This window comes from Thamnophis elegans, chromosome 3, assembly GCF_009769535.1.
Source record: "Thamnophis elegans isolate rThaEle1 chromosome 3, rThaEle1.pri, whole genome shotgun sequence".
Classification (NCBI taxonomy): domain Eukaryota; kingdom Metazoa; phylum Chordata; class Lepidosauria; order Squamata; family Colubridae; genus Thamnophis; species Thamnophis elegans.
The window spans coordinates 39,228,317-39,250,440 of record NC_045543.1 but is presented as its reverse complement, the minus strand read 5'-3'; the positions used below and the strand labels follow the sequence as shown (position 1 = coordinate 39,250,440).

Sequence of the window (22,124 nt, the reverse complement as noted above, 5' to 3'; positions counted from 1 at the left end):
CACTGCAGTTCAGTAGATTGGATTTCGAGAGTGCTGACTTTAATTCCATTAAAACAAAGCTAATTACCGGTAGGATTTCATGATAGTAGAAGCTAGTGTGTAAATGAGCTCAGGGTGTTTGGAGTGCTTCAATTAAAGCAATACTGAAAGCCAAGCAGAAAATAGTTTCCCAATGGAAAAGAAAAAAAATCAGAGTGTCTGTACAAAAAGATTAATAAATATTGAAAACAGAAAAGAGCAAACAGATAAAGGACAAAGGAGGCAAAGTACATTTAGTAAGATGGAGAGAAAACTGAACTGGGAGAGAATTGGGGGAATATTTGAAGGGATATCAAAAGGTAAGACCTCTTCTTTATTATTGTATGATCAAGAAGTCAGGACAATCAATTTAAATCACAAAGAAAGCATTTTAATGGAGCATTCTAGCAGTAATTTGATGGTAGAACCAATTATCCAGTTAATGATGATCCCCTGTTTACTTAATGTGCTCAAGAAAAGGGGCAACCATCTCTGGTTAATGCTTTCAATCTGTAAATGCTTTAAATAGAGTTGTATTTGATAGTCCAATGGCCCCTTCCAACTCTGTGATTCTAAAGAGATCACTAAGGAAGTTTACAGATAAAGAATTGCAGAGCAAATGCTCACAGAGTAAAGATTAATGAGGAATACTAAGAACAACAAAAGCAAGACAAAGAAATAATATACCAGCTGCTTCATGAAGATAGCAAAATATTAACTCATAACTATAAAAAATAGCATCATTCAATTTCTCTGGCTCAACCCCCTCCTATAGGGGAATTTGTGTCCCCCCCCCCATTTGTGTTGGACAGATTGAAGGAGCAGGATGCTAATTTGAGATTAAAAGATATAAATTTAGTCAATAACTAGTAATTCTGAATGAGTCAAATTTGTGGAGCCTGATTAATTGTATTCTAGGATACAGGGAAAAAGCCTGATGAACATTTTCTTAACTTGTATCATTATTTTTATATATAAATTTTGGAAACCAAGTTATATGTTAATGATAAGAGAAAAAATGTGGTTCCAATCTTTTAAAATCTGAGAATAGAGAAGACTATGGATTGGTTGCTGTAGTATAATTTCTTGAAAATATTTTATTGATATTGATTTATCTATTGATCTATAAGCACAATGAAAACAGTGCAGTGTGTTGTGAAAAACATTTTGAGCTTGGAATATTTCTGAACTCAATAGCCATTTTAAGACCAAACTCTTTGGTCCTCTGGTTGCTTTCTTGACTAAGCACATATTTAAAATACCCAGAAATGCTCTCTTTGTTGTGATTGGAGCTTGTATTTTTGAAGATTCCTGTTACTAATGTTTCTTTTGCAGATGTCTAATTTCACTTTCTGTTTTTCCATTGATTCCATTGATTGATTAATAGCCAAACTGTATGCCGACTATTGTGATACTGTGAATAATAATGTCTTCTTTGCAAGTTTCAGCTCATTGTTATGTCACCTTTCCACATATAGAGTAACATTATTCCCAATATTCACTCACTTCCTTTATATCAGGATTATTTAACCTTTGGACCAAAAGCTGCACTTGGATTTGAGGTGACATCCAGGATACACATTACAAGACACAGGAAAAGAACGTGCAAAAAATTAAAAAGTTGGAAAGGGCAGGACAAAGAGTTCTATCATACATGCTCTCCATAGAAAGTTTTTATTTTCCATTTTCATAACATATAATCACATGTATACTATTATATAGTCAATATCATGTTGTATTATTAAGTACTTACATCAATTCATCTTACCATCAACTACCAAAGGAAAAAAAAAGAAAAACCCAGTTATTGGCTCTTCTACTCTCCATACACCGTATTTATACCTTATCCGACACTTTCTTCCCCCTCTCTCCTCCCCCTTTCTACATCCTGTGTTCCCTCCATCATTTTCTACTCTACTTCCCCTTCCTTTCTCCTTCTCCTCTCTCTCCTTACCACTCCTCCTTATACACCTCCTCTTCCCCCTTCACCCTCTCTCCTATCCCTCTCTTCCTACCTTTCTTCTCTCCTCTGCTTCCCACTCTTCCTCTAATTCACTTGGTGTGTTTCAGCTTCTGAGCAAACTCCCTTTTGTGTTGATGGTATTTATAATTCCATTTCAATATACATAAAAAAATAGCAGTATACATATACAATCATCCAACATCCCTCCTCCAACTTAGTAAACTCCACTCCCTCCCCCCTCCCCCCAACCCCCCAACCTTCCCCCACCCTGACTTCCCAGAACCAATACAAGGTATAAATATTTAACAAAAACAGTTTAAGATATACTTAAAGAAAAAGTAGAAAGTTAATAACATCTTTGAATTGAGCTTAGCTCCTCCTTGCTAGGCTAACTATAAACAATTTGTATCATTTCTGATCTTAATCATAAGCTATCTGAAATTTCCTAGACCCATATTTATTTTGAATATAGTCAATCCATTTTTCCCAGTCTCGTTTATATCTCTCGTTTGAATTATTCTTGAGATATGCAAATATTTTAGCCATCTCTGCTAAGTTTGTGATTTTCAATGTCCATTCCTGGATAGTAGACAAATCTTCCTTCTTCCAGTATTGCGCCACCAACAATCTAGCTGCAGTTATCAAATGCAAAGTCAAGTTAATCTCTACTGCTGTACAGTCAGTAATTATACATAACAAAAAATAGGTGGGGGGTAAACTTTATCCTTTTTTTTAGAACATTTTGCATAATCCATCATATTTTTGTCCAGAATACCTTAACCTTTTTAAAAGTCTACCATGTCATTTAATTTATATTGATGTTTTTTCCCAACCCGTAGCAAGGCATTCCCCAGAACATGATCTTTAAAATTCTCATCCACCTCTTTATTATACAGCAAACAAGCAGCCATATACCAAATCATACCCTTCAATACTGAGCACTCCATCCCCTGCTAAATTAATCCAATCGCTTACCAATCCATATTACCATACATGATGAAAACCACACCTTCAAAATTGAGGGGCCCCTAAGGATTTTAACAGACATGGCAGCAAATAATAGTGAAGTATTTCAAGGCATCACAAACTGCTCCTCCAGGGAACCTATTTCTTTGCTACAGAATTGTATTCACAGATAATATATCCTATTGTTCCTCTATTTCACCAGGTGTCTAATGATGTGCAGTATTTATGTTCAGTTTTGTCATCAGGGACTTACATATCTTCCCCATTTTGATTCTGTTTTCTTCACCCTGCTTGTTCTATTCTTGTTCTTCGTTGCCTTCTTCACCAGCTATCACAACTTACCATAACTCACTTTCTAGAGACTTTCCTCATTCCACTGACTGTTACCATTTAGCATCAGTGAAAAACACTGTAGAAAGTTAGCCACAAATTTGGACTCAGATTATACTGGTAGAGGACATTGTTCTCCTATTTGTTCACTTATTGCTTTTACATCATACATACATACATACATACATACATACATACATACATACATACATACATACATACATACGAATGATTTTATACCGTCTGACTTGTTCCAATTCTAACTGGCTCATAGCAAAAATTCAACAATATAAACATACCGTAATCAGAAGGGAGATATAATAACAGTGCAAGCATGTTTAAATTATTACTTTAATTATTCTTCAGAGTCATGCTCAATCTCTCTGCCTCAAGGACTTTTGTCTCAGTGTTTCAACCATATCTCAGAAGAGGAAGCGGCATTCTCCAGGGTACAAACAAACAAAAAGATTTTTTTCTAAAATACACCCACACTGGGTCACTTTCCAACCATAATAAAAAAAACTTAACAAAGAACAAAATCGATATATGCCAAATTATATTTATAATCACAATGGAAATAATGCTGCACATCTACAAAATCTCCGCTACTTACCATCTTATAAGATTTACAATAGGTCACCTTTCTGCCACTCTCAAAATCTGCTCACAACCACTTCCACCAATTAGTTTGCTCTGCAGAGGGGAGTGTGTTCCACTAAATTCTGGACCAACGCCAGTACTTGAAATGAGGAAAAGGAAGCCCTGCCATAGAATTGCAATCATTCAGGCATTTATTGAATTAATAAATGCAGTGTCAATGTATAGGAATTGCTAAATTTGATAGAGCTTCAGTAAAAGTGATGGTTAGGCTGTCTCATTGTTGCCACTGTGCTTTAGAACAAAAACCACACCAAAATATGCAGGAAGGAATTCAGAGTACTCTTAGTGATATTATGCAGTAATTCCTTTTTGTAAATACTTTCTAGACACAAGGATATATCTTTTAAAGAAAACATTGCTTGTATTTAAATCAAGCACCAATCTTATTGACAGTTGCTTGAGAATAAGCCACATTAAAAATTGAGATTTTCTTCTGAGTTAGCATGTATAGGATTTATGCTATATTAGGTGGATTGAAGAGATTGCTTTGCAGTGCTATAAATAGATTTGGGATAATGACTACTATAACTATATTGTGAATGATATTTGCCATCATTTGGCTTTGGCTGCTGACTGTAGTGGAAGCAATCTGTGTCATCTGAATGATCAAATATTTGTTTGTTTCTTCTTCTGAAGTTTAAATGTGATCTGTCATAAGAAGGAAAACAGATTCTAGGGACACTCTTACAAGGTAGCATAGCTATGCTTTTGATTTGCTTTCTTTGAATGAAAGAATCACAGATGATCAATTAGCTTAGCCAACAATGGTAATATATAAATAAGAAAGAGTGGGGATTGGAAGGCAATGTGGGGAAAAGGGTGGGGTGAGAGAATCAGGGTGTGCAAAGGAGGGAGAGAGGATTATAACACACCTTTGAAGTGTTTAGCAGCGATGTGCATCCTTATTCTAGGATTATCTTCAATAGTTGCATTTATGTCTATTAGCCATTGATAGAAAAAGCAGGTTGGTAGATCTATTTATGAATAGTATTTAGAAAATGTATCAGAGCAAGCTATGAGCACCTTCATGTTTTGGAAATTAATTCAGAAGTTGAATTAGCAACTTTTATTTGGTTGTGGTTTCTGCATTCCTAGTTAGTGTACAAGATTGAAGTGTTCACATGGTTTTGTTAGTATGCCTTGTTTTTGTTACAGGAGAGGTGGAAAAAGGACTTTGAGCACATAGGATCATATTTTCTTCCCATAATATGAATTTCCAAGCAGACAATTTTAAATAAAGCTTTATATTACATATGAAAGTATGCTTTTGGAATAGTTGAATAACTGAATTCAAGATCTGTATTTTAGGTTTTGTTATTGGAATGTTGTTATGATTTGCTTCTCTGCATTAATGATTTGCATTAATAAATGCCAAATATACAAAGGGGGAATATAATAAAAGAGCATGTGGAGAAAATGAATTGCATGTGGAAAAGGACAGTGTGAGCGAAGAGGAAGAACGTTTGACTTTGTTTCTTTTATCTGGATTAATGGAATTTGTAGTATGGGATGACTGGTATTTTCCTGTGTGGAAAGAAAAGGAATAGCAATAGCAATAGCAGTTAGACTTATATACCGTTTCACAGGGCTTTCAGCCCTCTCTAAGCGGTTTACAGAGTCAGCATATTGCCCCCACAGTTTGGGTCCTCATTTCACCCACCTCGGAAGGATGGAAGGCTGAGTCAACCTTGAGCCAGTGAGATTAGAACCGCTGAACTGCAGATAACAGTCAGCTGAAGTGGCCTGCAGTACTGCACCCTAACCACTACGCCACCTCGGCTCTTCTGAGACTGGGCTGTATTTATATATGGCAGAGATGTGACTGTAGAACAGGGCTGTCAAACTCATGGCCCGTAGGCCAGATGTGTCATGTGCTGGCCACACCCATGCCCAGTTTAGCGAAGGGAGGAAGTTGCAATATGTCATGTGACCCCTCTTAAGATGCGAGTCTGACACCCCTGCTGTGGAAGGAGAAGATGCTGAGTGAATCTCAGAGAACCCAGATTAGTTGGAAATAAAATATACGGGAAGTGGAGGAAGTATATGTAGAGCAGTATGTGAAAAAAGAAGCAATGGAACTCAACTTGGTGTCTTGTATACAGGAGTAATTTATATGTGAGTGTGCAGAAAAGAATAATGTCTAGAATGTTCATCTGGGGTGGGAATTATAAATGAGAGAAAAGGTGGCACAGGTAGTAATAGGTCAGAGGTGAGTTGTTCCTGGTTCAGCCTGGTTCAGCCGAACCGATAGTGGTTTTTGGCCTGGGTCACAGAACCGGCAGCGACCCAAGTTGGTCACGCCCCCGAACTGATTCCTTGGTCCCTGCTGCCGTTGCCAGCATATTGTTTTGTAGTGTGTGTGCATGCACAGTTCATTGTAAATTGTTCTGCGTATGCGCGAAGAACAATTTACGTTGAACTGCGCACGTACAAGCAAAGCGAGTGCAAAGCGAACCGGTAGTAAAACTGGGAGCAACTCACCTTTGAAATAGGTATATTAGGAAACAGTATTCTTGCAGTGAGGATGTGTTCCCTTTAGGGAGAGGAGATTATGTGTTTGTAGATGTGGAGCAGTGCAATGGATGTGTGTGGAAATGGGGGAAGGATTTTGTGTATATCATGCCATACTGGAATGGAGAATCTATGTAGGAGATGGTAGTATCTATGGAGGCGAAATGGGACAGAGTAGCATGTGGAATGAATATTGAATGAATGCAGGGATGCATTGGGAGGGAAGTCAGAAAACATGCAAACAAAGTGTAAGCAGAGGTCTTAACTATATTCACCAAGCTATTAATTTGTAAGTTGTAGGGCCCTCAGGAACTAATGTCTTTCACATGAATTAGGTCATATGGGATTTGACACCATATTTGTTTCATTGTGTGCTACAGTCAGCTTGTGCTGCTTGACTAAAATTTATTTAAATGGCTTTGGGCCATTTAGGTGACCTTGTTCACTTGGAAAACGCTAAGAGATTGTGCATTTTGCTTCAGTGAAGTGATTCAGGTGATCTCAAATTGTTTTGCATGAAGCTCCTAAGCAGGACTTCAAGGATCACCTCCCACCGTGTCCCAGATTTATTCATTTGCCAGATATGCTGGCCAGAAGCCATAAACAGCCTGTTGAGAATTTTGGCATTGTGAATCAGAGGTTTGAAGGCATGCTCAGCTATTTTCCCTAACTTGGATTTTTTGCAGGCACAAAGGAGGTGTCAACAATGAGGGGACTCTGAATCCTTGGTAGCCCAGGCTGGGATAGCAAAGATCCTGGACAGCCTATTATGTGCAGCTGTAGTGGTGGTGCACCTTCCCTCAAGGATACAACAGCAGCTGTGTCATAATTTGTACCGCAGTCATATACTCCAAAACACCCTTGATGTGGATTGGAAAGTTGTGGCAATGTGGCATGGTTGACCAAGTAGCTGCAATGTAAGCAGCAAGCTTAGAGTCACCAGTGGTTTGCTACTAGAGGGAAGAGGGAAGGGCCTTGAGGGAGTGGAGGAAGAGTTTTTACTAAGACTGAGGTGAGATTTAAAAAGGACTGAGTCTAGGGCAGGAATGTAATTAGCCCCTCATTCTCATGAAGATAAAAGGCGGGAGAGAATTCTGTTACTATAGTTTTACAATAAAAATACATAGTGACCAGGGGTGGGTTTCACCCGGCATTACTGCCGGCTTGCTCATGTGCATGCATGCGCAGTTCAATGACCTACAGGACATGGCTTCCTAATCTGATCAGCCACAAAGGACTGACAGTTCTGGGATACCATATAGTCTGTCAGAATCCTTGCACATAGCCTTGCATGGATCATCCCACAAAGTCCATGGTGCTGCTGCCCAGCTTCACGGTTGTTATGTGTATGAGGCGGTTTGGAACTACCCTTAGGAAACCCCTCAGCCACCACTTTGGGAAAAGTCTCCTCTGAACTTTCTCCAACAAGCCCCTCTCAACTTACTCTCAGGCTGCAAAGCAGTGCTTCATTCAGAGCTGTATGTATCAAAGCATTTCTTTAAAGCTTTGCATAATCATAGAAATATCCTTCATGATCGCGTCTAAGTCTTTCATTGCCTTTCTGCCTAGGATTAAAACTGTTGTTTACTTCTTCAGCACTTTCTCCATTTTTATCTATTTTTGAGCTCCAGAAAATAAAGCTATCTCTCTCCTTTCAATCTTATCATCAGCTACAAGTTGACTATGCATGCAGTTTTATGTCTTTAAAATAAAACTTTTTTTTAAACTTTCATAATGCACTATTTTAAATTCTTTTTACTTTTGAACAATGTTCCAGCCTCTGAATATATCAGACTGTCATTGTTCTGGCTAGTTGTGGTCTCTTTCATTCTTATGCTTTCATTCTTATACTTTATACATTATACTTTAAGATATTCAGAAATGGACACATATCATTCTCTTTTCTTTTCTGGTTCTCCAAATTCAGTTTTTATAGCAGCTTCTTGTCTTTATAAAGGCTGCTAAGAAACATAATTAGAATTTATGGCATTCATATGAACCTTAGTGTGTTTCTCATTCTAACAATTTAAAAGTGGTGATAGTTAATAAAGATAAATCTCCATACATTATTTTTCTATTACCCATCTTAAGTTATCTATCCAATTTCATTTTTTCTGTCTTTTCTGAAATCTTATGTTCTTTGGCATTTTGTCTCTGTATGTAGCTTTATTCTTCTGAATAACATTCTAACAAAAAATATCTAAAGAATTAATCTAATTTGCACAACCTCTTACATTTCTGTGGTTTGATTCAGCATATAAATCAATATTTTTCAATTTCTGGACCCCAAATATCATTTTTTACACTTTTTACACATAGAATTATTAGTACTTTGACTGCCTCTTCTCCTGAAATTCTGAATCGTTCTGTGGGTTTTCCTGCCTGATACTTTCCTATTTGATAGCTAGTTTCTTAGCTGTACTGACTCACTTTTTAATGGAGTCAGCTCCTGAATATATATCCTTTCTACAAATGTTTCTGTCATTCTGTAAGCCCATTTGAAAAGGGTTCAGTATAATCTTCCTTTAACCTCATTTGCCTCTTTCAGATCTTTTCAGTGAGTACTCTTTAGTATTCCTATATTAACTGTAGATCCTCTTGTGATTTCTCTGATCTTCTCTCATTTCCCTTTCCTTTTTTATATTCTTCTGTTTGTTGACATGCTTTGATTAAGCGATCATTCCTAGCCCCACTTTGCTTTATAGTTGAAAGTCTCTGTTCAGTCATTGTATAGCCCTGTTGCCCAAGGCTATCCTGATAGCTTGTTTTGAAAGTCACATCAATCTTTTCCTCTTGGGAATACTCACTTACTCCCATAACATTTCAGGTTCTTTTTCATATAAGGAAGCGTACTCAATTTGTTCTTTACATTGACTTTATATTCTAACTACATATTTTTCAAGTTTGTCTTTCTGGAACACCTACTCTCATTAATGTAACATGGTTTATTTATTCAGCGTCCTGTCAGCTTCAACTGAAATGTGGTTTTGGTCATAAAATCAGCTCAAGGAACCATAACAGAATAAAATTATGATAAATACACATAATATAAATAGAAACCTACAGCTTTGCACAACTAGAAAAGCCCCTTGGCTCCCAATATCCTTTGTTTTCAAGTTGCTTTAAATCATGCCAGCCTAACTTGAACCTTATGGATGGAGGCTGTTCTATAAAAATGGGGAGCATTATAGAAAATGTGGGGGAGTGTTACAAAGCATTATACATCTCTGACCTAAGGACTGTGGTGTATCCTGAGCTTCCCTATCTGGGATGCACTTCAGAATAGGTAGCATCCAAAAGGCAGTTCTGAGGATACCTTGGCATCAGTGACGTGCAGTGAGGTTTATGGCTGGTGAGGCACTGACATAGTGGTGGGTTTCAATTTTTTTTAGACTTGCGGACTTCAACTCCCAGAATTCCACAGCCAGGCATGCTCAGTTCCGATTTAAAGCATCAGCATTTGTTTTTCTCCTTTGCAAAAAAGTTTCCTTCATTCTTTTTCTTCTCCCTTCCCCTCCTTCCTCCCTCTCTCCCTCCCTCCCCCCTCTCTCAAACAGACACACGCACACAGAGAAGTTGGATTGGACTATCTCTCCTACCCCCTTCCCTCTCTCACTCACTCTCTCTCAAACAAACATAAACACAGAAGTTGGATTGGATATATTTTCCAATGGCTTGAAAGCAGCTCCTCTGCCATACCCCCCCCCCCCAATTCCCCTCCACCATTGCAAATACAGCCTGCTGCCTGAGTGGGAAATGCCTGAAACGCAATAAAGCCCACCCACCCACTCACCTCCTGCTTGCAGGCTGGGGTGAGAGAAGAGGCAGAGAAGCCAGAGGGGAGCCGATCCGAGCCTTTGATTGCAGGCGGAGCCACGTTGCCTTTTCAAACTTGTAATCAGTGAAGCCAGGCTTATATAGTTTTATCCAGCTGTGCGTGTGTGTGTTTGAAAAGGCAACGTAGCTCTGCCTGCAATCAAACTACACTTGGGGAGGGATCTACACTTGAGGATGAAGTTTGAATTCCTCCCCCTCCCTCCGACCCACACGTACCTTTTCCAGCTGTTTCAGAGAGGATTTCAACTCTGCTCTTGCCTGCCATGATGAAAAGAAAAAAAATGTAAAAGGAAAAAGGCAAGAGCTGAGGTCAGGTTGAGCTAGTTGCTGCCAGAGTCACCGTGGATGACTCTGCTTAACTGTTTAAAAAAGCCTCTAAAAAGCACCCTCTACAGGAGGAGGCAGGAGAACGACAGCTTTTAACCCTTGCTTAACTCTGCTTGAGTGATCATAAAACGCCTAAAGTCAGACTAGATAAGGCACATCATTCTCCTGTCTCCTGTAGAGGGTGCTTTTTTAGAGGCTTTTTTAAACAGCTGCTGTAAAGTAAACCTACTGTTCACTATAGACATTTTTGCTAAAAGATGAAAATGCATCCTGATTTTCAGCAAAATACCATAAAGGTGCCAGGTAAACTGCAAACATCCATAAATAAAGGCTGTTGCCAAGAGCCCAATATGCAGTTCCATGACCGGGGGGGGGAGGGGGAGGCCATCAGAACATTGGAACTGAGTTGTAAGTATCCTTGGGCAGGTCCATTGTATCTTCAAACATTCACTAAGCAAATGTTAATAAATCAAGGACTATCTGCCTATGTATATGCAGACATTCTCTGAAGCAGTAAATGAGAATCCACTTTTAGAAAGTGGTGGAGTCTGTTTTGTCTTTTCTATATTAAAAGATACCTGATAAATTAAAAGAAGTACTGAACTTTGAGTTGCAGGACAATCTACATGGATTGCAAGACTTTTTTTTGGACTTCAGGAATTAATGGAAAAGAAAATCATTTGATTTGCATTTTAATGCAATACAGTTAGTCCTCGAATTACAGTGATTTGTTTAGTGTCTGTTCGAAATTACAACAGCACTAAAAAAGTGACTTATGACAAATTTTCACACTTATGACCATTGCATCATCCCCATGGTGACATGATTTCCATTCAGATGCTTAAACAGGGTGGCTCATATTTATGATGGTTGCAGGTCATGTGACCATCTTTTGCGACCTTCTGACCTGACAAAGTCAGTGGGGTAGCCAGATTCACTCAGGCTAATTCACTGTTGACTGCCAGGAGTTCGATTCTGACCGACTCAAGTTTGACTCAGCTTTCTCCTTCCAAGGTCAGTAAAATGAGGACCCATATTGTTGGGGGCAATGTGCTGATGTTATAAACTGCTTAAAGAGGGCTGCAAAGCACTCTGAAGTAGTATATAAGTCTAAGTGCTATTACTACTAATTTAACAACTGCAGGGATTCACATAATAAATGTGGCAAGAAAAGTCATAAAATGGGACAAAACTCACTTAACAAATTTCTCACTTAGGAACATACATTCTGGACTCAATTGTGGTCATAAATCAAGGACTAGCTGTACAATCTAATTTACAGTTTACAAACCAATATGCAAATGAAAATTAACATTCATTTTTGTACTTTTATCAATGCACAGTAAGTATAGTAGAAGACCCGTTTAACATATTTTTAACATATGTTTAACATATAGGACTAAAATATTTAGTAGGGATGAAGAAAAAAATCAGGAAATAGATTAAAATAAAAAAATATCATTCCTTCCCAGACAGAATTATGTAAGGAACCTGGCTCATTTTAAAATATTTGTTCCTCTCACTAGCTTTTTAGATCTTGAGTTGTGCTGCTTGTAATACTAGGGGTTCAGCAGTTGCATATATGGGAAGAAGAAATAATGCACTGAGAAATTAAACAAACATAAGGCAACAAGACGTGAGGAGGAACGATGACTATATATGCCAAATCTACTTCCTTCGTGTCCTGTCTTCTAAGTGACCTGCTAAGGAAATGAGTTTGTTTTATACAATAATGAAGCAAAAGGAGACTTCTGAATCAAAAAATGCAGAATACAGTCCGGTCTCATGTGTGCTTCCATAACAATCTCCATGCATGCTTGTTAGCTGTAAGAGTGAGTACTAGCTCCCAGTCTCCCAATTGCCTCTAATTGGATAATCCCAGGCACTCATTGTGATATAATCTATCAAAGCTCTCATGTTCTCAGTTCTTGCTGCCTTTCCTGGTTAAATAGCCTGCCACTTTAAAATTCTGTTGTTAGATTTCCTCTCAGCATTCTGTATTACGTTCACAATATTTAGCTGCCTTTGGGGGTTTGCTTTTTCTTTCCATTTGTGTCTGATTGATCTCAAAATCTCAGAGATCTCCTAGGTAGGCCCCTTCTGTTTTCTTCCCAGGGTTTTCAGAAGTGCCTTTGCCTCCTTCCCAGGGCTGAGAGAAACTAACTAGCCCAAAGTCACCCAGCTAGCTTCATGCCTCCGATGGGACTAGAACTCAAGTTTCCTTGTTTCTATTCTGATGCTTTACACCAGGGGTGTTAAACCCGCAGCCCATAGGCCATGGGACTGGCCATGGCCACTACCAGTTTAGCAAAGTGGGAAAAAGTTGTGATGCATCACATGACAATTTGCGAGTTTGACACCCCTGCTTTACACCAAACTGGCTCTTTACAGGTTGCTAACTGGGAATGGCGAGAGAGGATGCATTTCTTTGGTCCCCAATTTCCCATTTGGTTCTTAAAATAGAGTTTGTCGTCCCTCCCCTCCCCCCACTTCTCTCTTATTGCTTAGTATTCCAAACTACCAATTGGGTAAATACTGTATTTTTCAGAGTATAAGATGCACATTTTTTCCTCAAAAAAGAGGCTGAAAATCAGTCCAGCTAAAATAGGATATGAGGATTTGATGATAATAGAGGATTTTACAAATAAGTAAATGAAATATCAGCATGTGTTATGGATTAATTATGTAATGCATAGCTAAGGATGAGGGATGTTTAAATAACCATAGGTAATTAAAACTGGAGATATAATGATTTTGATATGGTAAATATTCGAGTTGAGATATTTGAATTAATATGAGTTAATGGAAGAGAAGCACCAAAGCATGTTGTAACCAGTTGATATACTTCTTTTTTTTTCTTATGATAGACACCTGTGTTCTGTTTTGTTTTCCTGCCTTGTCTCTTGTCGTTTTTGTCTTTTTTTGTATTATTTTTATTTTTTATTTTAATTTTTATTTTTTATCGGTCCTCTTTCTTTTTCTTTCTTTTTTTTTTTTTATTCCTTTCTCCCCCACTGGAGTGGGCAGAGATTGTTCAAGATTATTACTTTCATCAATATTCCTAAATAATAATTACAGTTAAATGAAAATGGTTATATAATAATGCTTTAGTTAATATGAGTTATGTTGATTGACTGTGGAGGAGATGTACCAAAACTTATCTGTAATTGATTGATACATTTTCTACAGATGTAAAGAAAGATGTGTACCTGTTTTAAACTAAAATTAAAAAACATTTATTAAAAAAAAAAAGAGGCTGAAAATCTGGGTGCGTCTTATACATCAAATACAGCATTTTTTGCCTCCCAAAGCCCTGTCCCATCACCAAAATCACCATACATACCCTTATGGAGGCTTTCAGAGAGCTCCTGGGGGCTGGGGAGGACAGAAATGAGCGAAAAACGGGCCATCCCAGCCCCCAGCAGCACTCTATAAGCCTCCATAAGGCTATGCATGCAATTATTTTTTTCAAAAAAACGGGCCCATTTTCGCCAAAAACATGTTTTTTTGGGGGGGAATTTTCTTTTCCTTTTGGACAGCTATTTAACTGATTGATGAGAATTACATTGATCAAGTGCTGTGCCAGCAAAAACGCCTACCTATCAACTGTATTTCTCTCTATCTCTCTATTTCTCTCTCTCTATCCCTCTACCTACCAACTTACCTATTCTCTCTCTCTCCCTATCTACTTTCTCTCTATATATCTCTTTTTATTTCTCTCTCTATCCCTCTACCTACCTACCTACACTCACTCTCTCTCTATCTCTTTCTATTTCTCTCTCTCTCTATCCCTTTATCTACCTACCTTCCCAACTACTCTCTCTCTACCTACCTACCTACCTACCTACCTACCTACCTACCTACTGTATTTCTCTCTCTTTCTCTCCCTCTCTATCCCTTTATTTACCTACCTACTTTTTTTTAATTTGCCTCTTCAAAACCTTGGTGCGCCTTATACTCCGATGCGTCTTATACTCATCCATAAACACAATTTTAGAATTTGGTTCAAAATATTATTTCATTACTAATTCATTAGCAATAGATACTGTTGCTTTACAGTTTCTGAAAAAAAATCTTGTTGTTTATTTGAGTGTTTTATCATCACCATAAAGCCATTTACACATATAGAATCTTGTAAGCTGGGTGCTATGCTTCTTATTCTCATTTATGCTCATGAAACATTAAATTGATATGCTCCTCCACATACATGCACATACATGCAATTCTGTGCACATGGGACTCTATAGGCTATATCTTTAAAAATATGGTACTTATTAACATTCTTGGCCAGGACTTATCATCCAAGAACTCCATGCCAGCTTGACCTTGGGCCAGTCATACTCTTTCAGCCCAACTCCCCTCACGGGGTTGTTGTGAGGAAAATATGATGAAGAAGGTGAATATATTAGCAGTCATGATTTTTAAATATAATAAAAGCAGGATATAAATAAGCAAGCTCCAGGCCAGTTGCTGAGTCTAGTGTCACAATTCATTATTTTTAACACACTTCCCTGTTTTGGAACAAGAATTCTTTGTGACTTTATCTGCCTGTATGTTCACTATGATTAGAAATAGAGAATATGGGCATTATTTAAATATAAGCTCAGAAGTTTTCCTTTATCATTTTAATATAGGACTATATACTGCCATTTTTCCATCCTTACATTCTGATTTTGACATTGCATAGAAAGCCTTTTAATGTCTGCAACAGTCTAAAACCTGTTAAAATCCTTTAAATTATGTTGTATCTGTGCTTTGTGCTTTTTCTAAATCAATTCCTATTATTAGTTTGTGAAAACTGTGTATCATTAAGAAAGTGATTACTTAATGCACTTATAAATCATTTTATATTGCTTAATTGATGGATAGTAAAAAAAATATCATTCATTGCATACATAAAGAATTCATTACTAAAAAGCTGAAGTTTTTATATAATATTGTGTTGGTTTTTTTTCTGATTAAAATGCAGGAAGAAATATGTTGTTTACTAATGTAATGCTATTGGAGGTTGCAGGCTATGACATCTTTTCGGGAATATATTCTCATTTGGAGACAATTCCTGGAATTAATGTAATTAGGGGTTTTCAGTCATTATAGGATCCTAAAACTTTTCACATTAAAATTAATACAAGTTTTATAATGGTGTTAATGGTTTCTTGGAAATGATGCTGCATGCCTTTTAACACTGTAATGTACTTTTTTTTAAATTTAAAGACCTTAGATCTTAGATACATCATGTTCACAAACTGTAACTGAAAATGAACCAGAGGCTAAAACTTCAATGCAACAGCAAAGATGTCTGCTCAGTACAGTACCATTAATCTATTTCTTTTTCTCTTTCTTGCTTTTCTTCTTTCTCTTCAATAGAAGTGGAACAAAAAGGTAATTAAATAGCTTTCACCTGTTTTATACATATACTCATTCTAAGCAATTCGGGGATAAAATGTTAAATGCTTGAATGTTAGTTGAAGCTCTTTCATCATTAACCTACACCACTTTAATCTCTTTTATTAAATATTTGGTCAGGGAAGGAGTGGCTGCTATTTAATACTAACATCTCATCTTTTTGCAAGAAATGTTTAATAGTACCATTCTTCTTTCCTACAGATTGTTTTAACAATTATAATGTATTCCTTCTGCTTCCTCACAATTTATGGGAAGCACATGAAATAATTTGCAAGAATACTCACATATTGTAGTATTGAAAATTGTTTTTGTATAATATTTAATAATAAACATAAACAAGGGTACAATCTCATGCATGCCTACTTATAAGTAACTTTTTGAACTTCAGTGGTATATTTTTTTGAGTGTGTACAAGCTATAGCTTCGAAGTATAAATTGAATGAAGAAGGGTTTGAATAATTCTTGTCCAAAAATTGCAAACTAAATTTTCTGTACTGTATGTGGTTTGATGCCTAGTACAGTTGGACAGACAGAAAGACCAAGACTACACTGCCTAGTTTATTCTCTCCAGTTTACAATCTGTGTTCACTTGACCCAGGGCTCCCACTTTTGGGAGAGTTTGGATCTATAAGTACATAGGAAACATGTATTTCTGCATTTGAGTGTATACTGTACAAACTTAATATAGATTTTTAAAGATCTATGATAAAGTTGATTGGTATACTTATTACACATTTTGTTGTTGAAGTTTCCACTATCAAAACCATGAAAAATATAATAGTACAGTATCACTTGTTTAATAATGAATCTATTTATGCACTTACTTGCTTATTTTACTCATTTATTTATTATTGTTAGAAACTGACCCCTGCAGTTCTCAGGGCAATGAATAATCCGTTGAAATCATATTAAGAAAAACAAAGCAATATAAAAGAAAGCATAGGAATTGTCAGTGCAAAATCACCAGCGACAATAAAAAGACGTAACATTAAATTTATCTATAAACTCACACTAATGAAGCAGGCCATAAAAAAAGTTCTAAAACCACTAAAATTGTTTTTAAATGCTGGCAATAGAGAGCACTAAAAAAACAACAACACACAATATAGATGCCAGGCAAAGGCATTTTAGAAACAGGCCATCATCTCTTTTGTGACTTCCCTTCTTTGGTGAGAGCAGATTGAGATACCTATAAATTTTTGAAGGCCCAAATGATTCTTCAGGATACATCCTTTAATGCTGTTTTGTCTAGACTGAATCCTAGTTTATTAGCTCTTGAATTGATTCTTTATTCTGCTTCTGAATATCAATTGCCTTATTTGTATTAGGAAAGGAGGACTGGGTGTCACCGGCAGCATATTGGTAATGATATGCATGTTTAAAACCTCAGGAAATAAAGTCCAGAGGAACCCATTTCATAATTTCCCTGAAATAAACAATTGTCTCCTATGTGCCACTTTTGGAATTAGCTATCCAAATAGGAGGGGAACCGTTGTGTTAACTACTTCTTCATCCCAATTTGTTCATAAAGTGAATGGGATTAAAAAAATACATCTTTCTTTGAAATTATATTTTTTTAAAAATTGAAAGAAAGAGAAGTTAACTTTCCAAATAGTAGCATGAAAGCTGAAAGTTCTGTTCCTACCTTGAGCTGCTATTGCATTTCCATTCTTTTTTGGAGGGACAAAGGATATTTGCTGAGAATACTCAGGTCCAGGGATCCTTGGAAATTCAGTCTGACCTTAAGGGTTTGATCTAAGGCAGTGGTCTCCAACCTTGGCAATTTTAAGACCTGTGGACTTCAACTCCCAGAGCTTTGCTGGCTGAGGAACTCTGGGAGTTGAAGTCCACAAGTCTTAAAGTTGCCAAGGTTGGAGACCACTGATCTAAGGCACGGCTTTTGACTTGCCTGGGCCACTTTGACTGAAGATAAATTGTCTTGGGCCACATAGAAAATATAACTAACAATCACCTAATAATGTTAAACATTTACAATCTTGTGGGGCTACATTTTTAGCTGTCCAGGACCATATGTGACCCTCGGGCTATAGGTTGGACAGCCCTGATCTATAGCCCTATATAGAATTAAAAAATGTCTTCTGATTCCTTGAGCCAATCACAAGGTAGTAAAAGTAAAGCAAATTAGGAAAGCCTGGTCTAAACACCAACACCAACACCTCCCTACACTCAACTAAATATTACATTATTTACTTAGAATTAAGATTCAAAGCAAGCAGGCTTAGGATGAAAATTGCTGTTGGAAGAAACCAAACATTTGGAGGGAATCATTTCCAAATAGAAAGAAGCCCAAAATTCGCTATACTAGCTGCAAAAGGAAGAGACAAAGCTGTCATTTCCCCTCAGTATTTTTCACCTCAGAAGACGCCATAGAGTATGAGAAACACTTCTCACCCCCAATGGTATCTGGCAAACCAAGTAACCTTGCCTTATTCCTCAGGCAACTGTAATTCCAGGGATGTGCAATTCTGATTGGCTTGAGGACCAAACACAATAAACAGGAACAGGGCTGCCATCAGGAACTCTAGAGGGTGAAATGGGTGTCTTGTATGTCAATTGGGAGTTGGTCAGTGGGAAAGGCTGGAAAAGGACCAAAGAGGTCAGCATCTTTGCCATTTTCTAAATGGAGCTGACTTAGAATTGGAATATTGACATAAATATACCGAGTAAAATTATTTTTCAGCCTTGGCTGTGGCTGAGATCAGAGCTCTTACAAAAGTCTTGGCATCTCAGTTTCAATATTAACATATAATTGTTTTTGACATGCCCGTCTTAATGCCAAGTTGACCCTTTAGTGAGAGATTGGCCTCAATAGGTAAGACTCTGCTATACAGTTTATGTGGGAACACTTCTTCTGCTCATGCTTTGCTTTGGTCCTTCCAATCCAAGATGATGCTACATTCATTCTTTGAGTGTCGTATAAAAATAATGACTGAGAGCCTTGCAGGCTCAGGTAGGAAATTTTTGAAGATGGATTAATGCTGTAAGAAAATTCCCTTTCTGCTTCAGTTGCAAACACCATCCAGTATAAGGATTGTCCTAAGGACCAAAACAGGAGAGGAAAGGATTTGCAGGCCATACCTGCTAATTTCCATTAATTGACACATACATCCCAGCTGATGCTGTTTGTATTTCTATAAATCAACATATTAAATACAAACACAAATTTTGTGTCATACCTAGTTTTACTTATTTAATAACTGTATACAAAAAATATTTCTTATCTGAACGAAAAATACAATAACATAATGCAATGGATTACATTCTGAAAATTTAAGTACAGGTAGTTCTCAACTTATGACAACAACTGGGATCAAAATTTCCATTGCTAAGCAAGGCAGTTCAGTGAGTCACACCCAATTTTACAATCTTTTTGCCATGGGTGTTAAGCAAATCACTGCAACTGTGGTCGCTAAGCAAACTTAGTTTTCCCCATTGATTTTGCTGGTTGAAGCTGGTTGGCAAAGTCGCAAACGATGATCACATGACCCCGGGCCACTGCAACCATCATTGCCAAGTGTGCAAATTTTGATCATGTGACTATCAGAATGCTGTGATACTTGCAAGTGCAAGGACTGATCATAAATTACTTTTTTCAAGGCCATTGTAACTTTGAGTGATTGGTAAATGGATGGCTATAAGCAGTGGTGGGATTCAAATAATTTAACAACCAGTTCTCTGCTCTAATGATTTCTTCCAACAGCCAGTTCACCTAATTGCTCAGAAAGTTAACAACCGGTTCTCCTGAAATGGTGCGAACTGGCTGAATCCCACCACTGGCTATAAGTCAAGGACTACCTGTACAATCATGTAGCAAAGTTGGCATTTAAAAACGTTTCTTAAAAAGAAATGGAATTATATCTAAAATCATATTTTGGTATTAGAGGGAAATAATATTAGTCACAAGATCTGTGGAATGAAACATCTCAGCAGATCAGTCTTGGCTGTTATGAATTGCTTAAGTAATGTTTTTATTTTTATGTATTTCAGAGGATATTTTAATGCTTCAACTTAGTCTTCCTGTATTGCATTTTGCTTTTTGCTTTTTATTGCTACTATTTTTTTCCTTCCCCAGGACACATTCTTTTAATTGTTTATTATTTGCTAGGGATTCATTCTGAATGTATTTATGTGGCAATTCCCCAGCCCTTTTTAATATTTAAACTGCACACCATAAGAATGATTTCTCTGAAATAGAGTTTAAATGTCTTTTTAGTTGCTTTTTTGGTTTTATAGCAGTGTATGTTGTATATGTCATGTCAAAGTTAAAATTTATAATCCCTATAAATTTCCCCTTATAACCTTTTTAGTACAGAGCCCCATTCATGTATTTTCAGAGTTAGGAGAAGACTGATATTTTTAGTTCTTCTCCTGGAACTTGAGTTATAAATGTCTAAGTGCCAAGAAAAATCTTCTATCACATTTAATAATCAATTGTACTTTTAACCTCTTCCTTCCCTTCAGTTTTTCTTTGCCCTGGACTACTAAAAGGAGTATACCAGAGTGAACATTTATTTGAATCTGATCACCAGTCAGGAGCCTGGTGTAAGGATCCACTGCAGGCTTCTGACAAGATTTACTACATGCCATGGACACCATACAGAACTGACACTCTGACAGAATATTCTTCCAAAGATGATTTCATTGCTGGAAGGCCAACTACAACTTACAAGCTCCCACACAGAGTGGATGGCACAGGGTTTGTGGTGTACGATGGGGCTTTATTCTTCAACAAAGAAAGAACCAGGAACATTGTCAAATTTGATCTACGGACAAGAATAAAAAGTGGGGAAGCTATCATTGCTAATGCCAACTACCACGATACATCCCCTTATAGATGGGGAGGCAAATCTGATATAGACCTGGCTGTTGATGAGAACGGTCTTTGGGTGATCTATGCAACAGAACAAAACAATGGTAAAATAGTCATTAGTCAGCTAAACCCTTATACCTTGAGGATTGAAGGGACATGGGATACATCCTATGACAAAAGGTCAGCTTCCAATGCATTCATGATCTGTGGCATTTTATATGTAGTGAAATCTGTATATGAAGATGATGATAATGAAGCTACAGGAAATAAAATTGACTATATATACAACACTGAACAAAGCAAGGAAAGTGTAGTGGATGTCCCATTTCCAAATTCATATCAGTATATTGCTGCAGTGGATTATAATCCAAGGGATAACCTTCTTTATGTATGGAACAACTACCATGTGGTTAAATATTCATTGGATTTTGGACCAATGGACAGCAGAACAGGTAAGGTTCTTTGATAAGTTTTATTTTATGTCATCTCTTGATTTGCAACCAATTTAGTCTGTGGCTAAGGCCAAACTTTTGCCTTCCATTAAAAGCAGCAGGATGGGAATTTGACTGGGAAATAGATCAAAAATGTTTATCTGTGAGTGTTTTTCTTTCACCTTAAACATCCTTCCTTTCCTTGACTACTACTCCAGTGGAGATGACAAAGACAATGATGGGATTCATGTAACCCTTTATGGTAATCCCTTGGTAAATTTATCATTTATTCAGTTAACATGTTGTCAGTATGTCATTGTTATTCATTTGCATTGTCATTTATAGAAACATAGAAAAACAACAGCAGAAAAAGACTTAGTGGTCCTAGTGGCTGCACTTTGAAGTTTTTTATTACTATTGTTTTATTTTTGTTAGATGATGAGTGTGTGTTTATCCCAAGCATATTTAAACTCAGTAACTGACCCACTATCCCTGCTGAAAGTTTGTTCTAAGCTTCCACTACTCTTTCTGTGAAGTAATACTTTATAAAATTACTTCTGAACTTCCCTCATGAGAGTTTGAGGTTATACCTCCAGGTTCTTGGTTTTTGCTTAATATTGTACAGCCTTACTCATACCCTTAATATATTTAAAGGTTTCAATCATGTCTCCCATTTCTCTTCTGTCCTCTAGATTGTACATATTCATAATCTCTGTTGGTATGTTTTGTCCCTCAGATTTTGCACCATTTTTGTGGCCCATCTCTGGACTCACTCGATGTTATCAATCTCTTTTTTTATGAATGAGGTCTCCAGAACTGGGCATGGTATTCCAAAAGGAGTTAT

The 22,124-nt window shown here is 37.1% G+C and overlaps 1 protein-coding gene across 1 annotated transcript in view; it reads left to right on the top strand.

Moving 5' to 3' along the window:
- The window catches only part of ADGRL3 (adhesion G protein-coupled receptor L3), a 453,165-nt gene that overhangs the window by 173,911 nt on the left and 257,130 nt on the right, over positions 1-22,124 (top strand). The window contains 2 exon segments of the mRNA XM_032213192.1: positions 15,980-15,994; positions 20,501-21,301. Coding sequence (XP_032069083.1) covers positions 15,980-15,994; positions 20,501-21,301 — 816 coding nt within the window.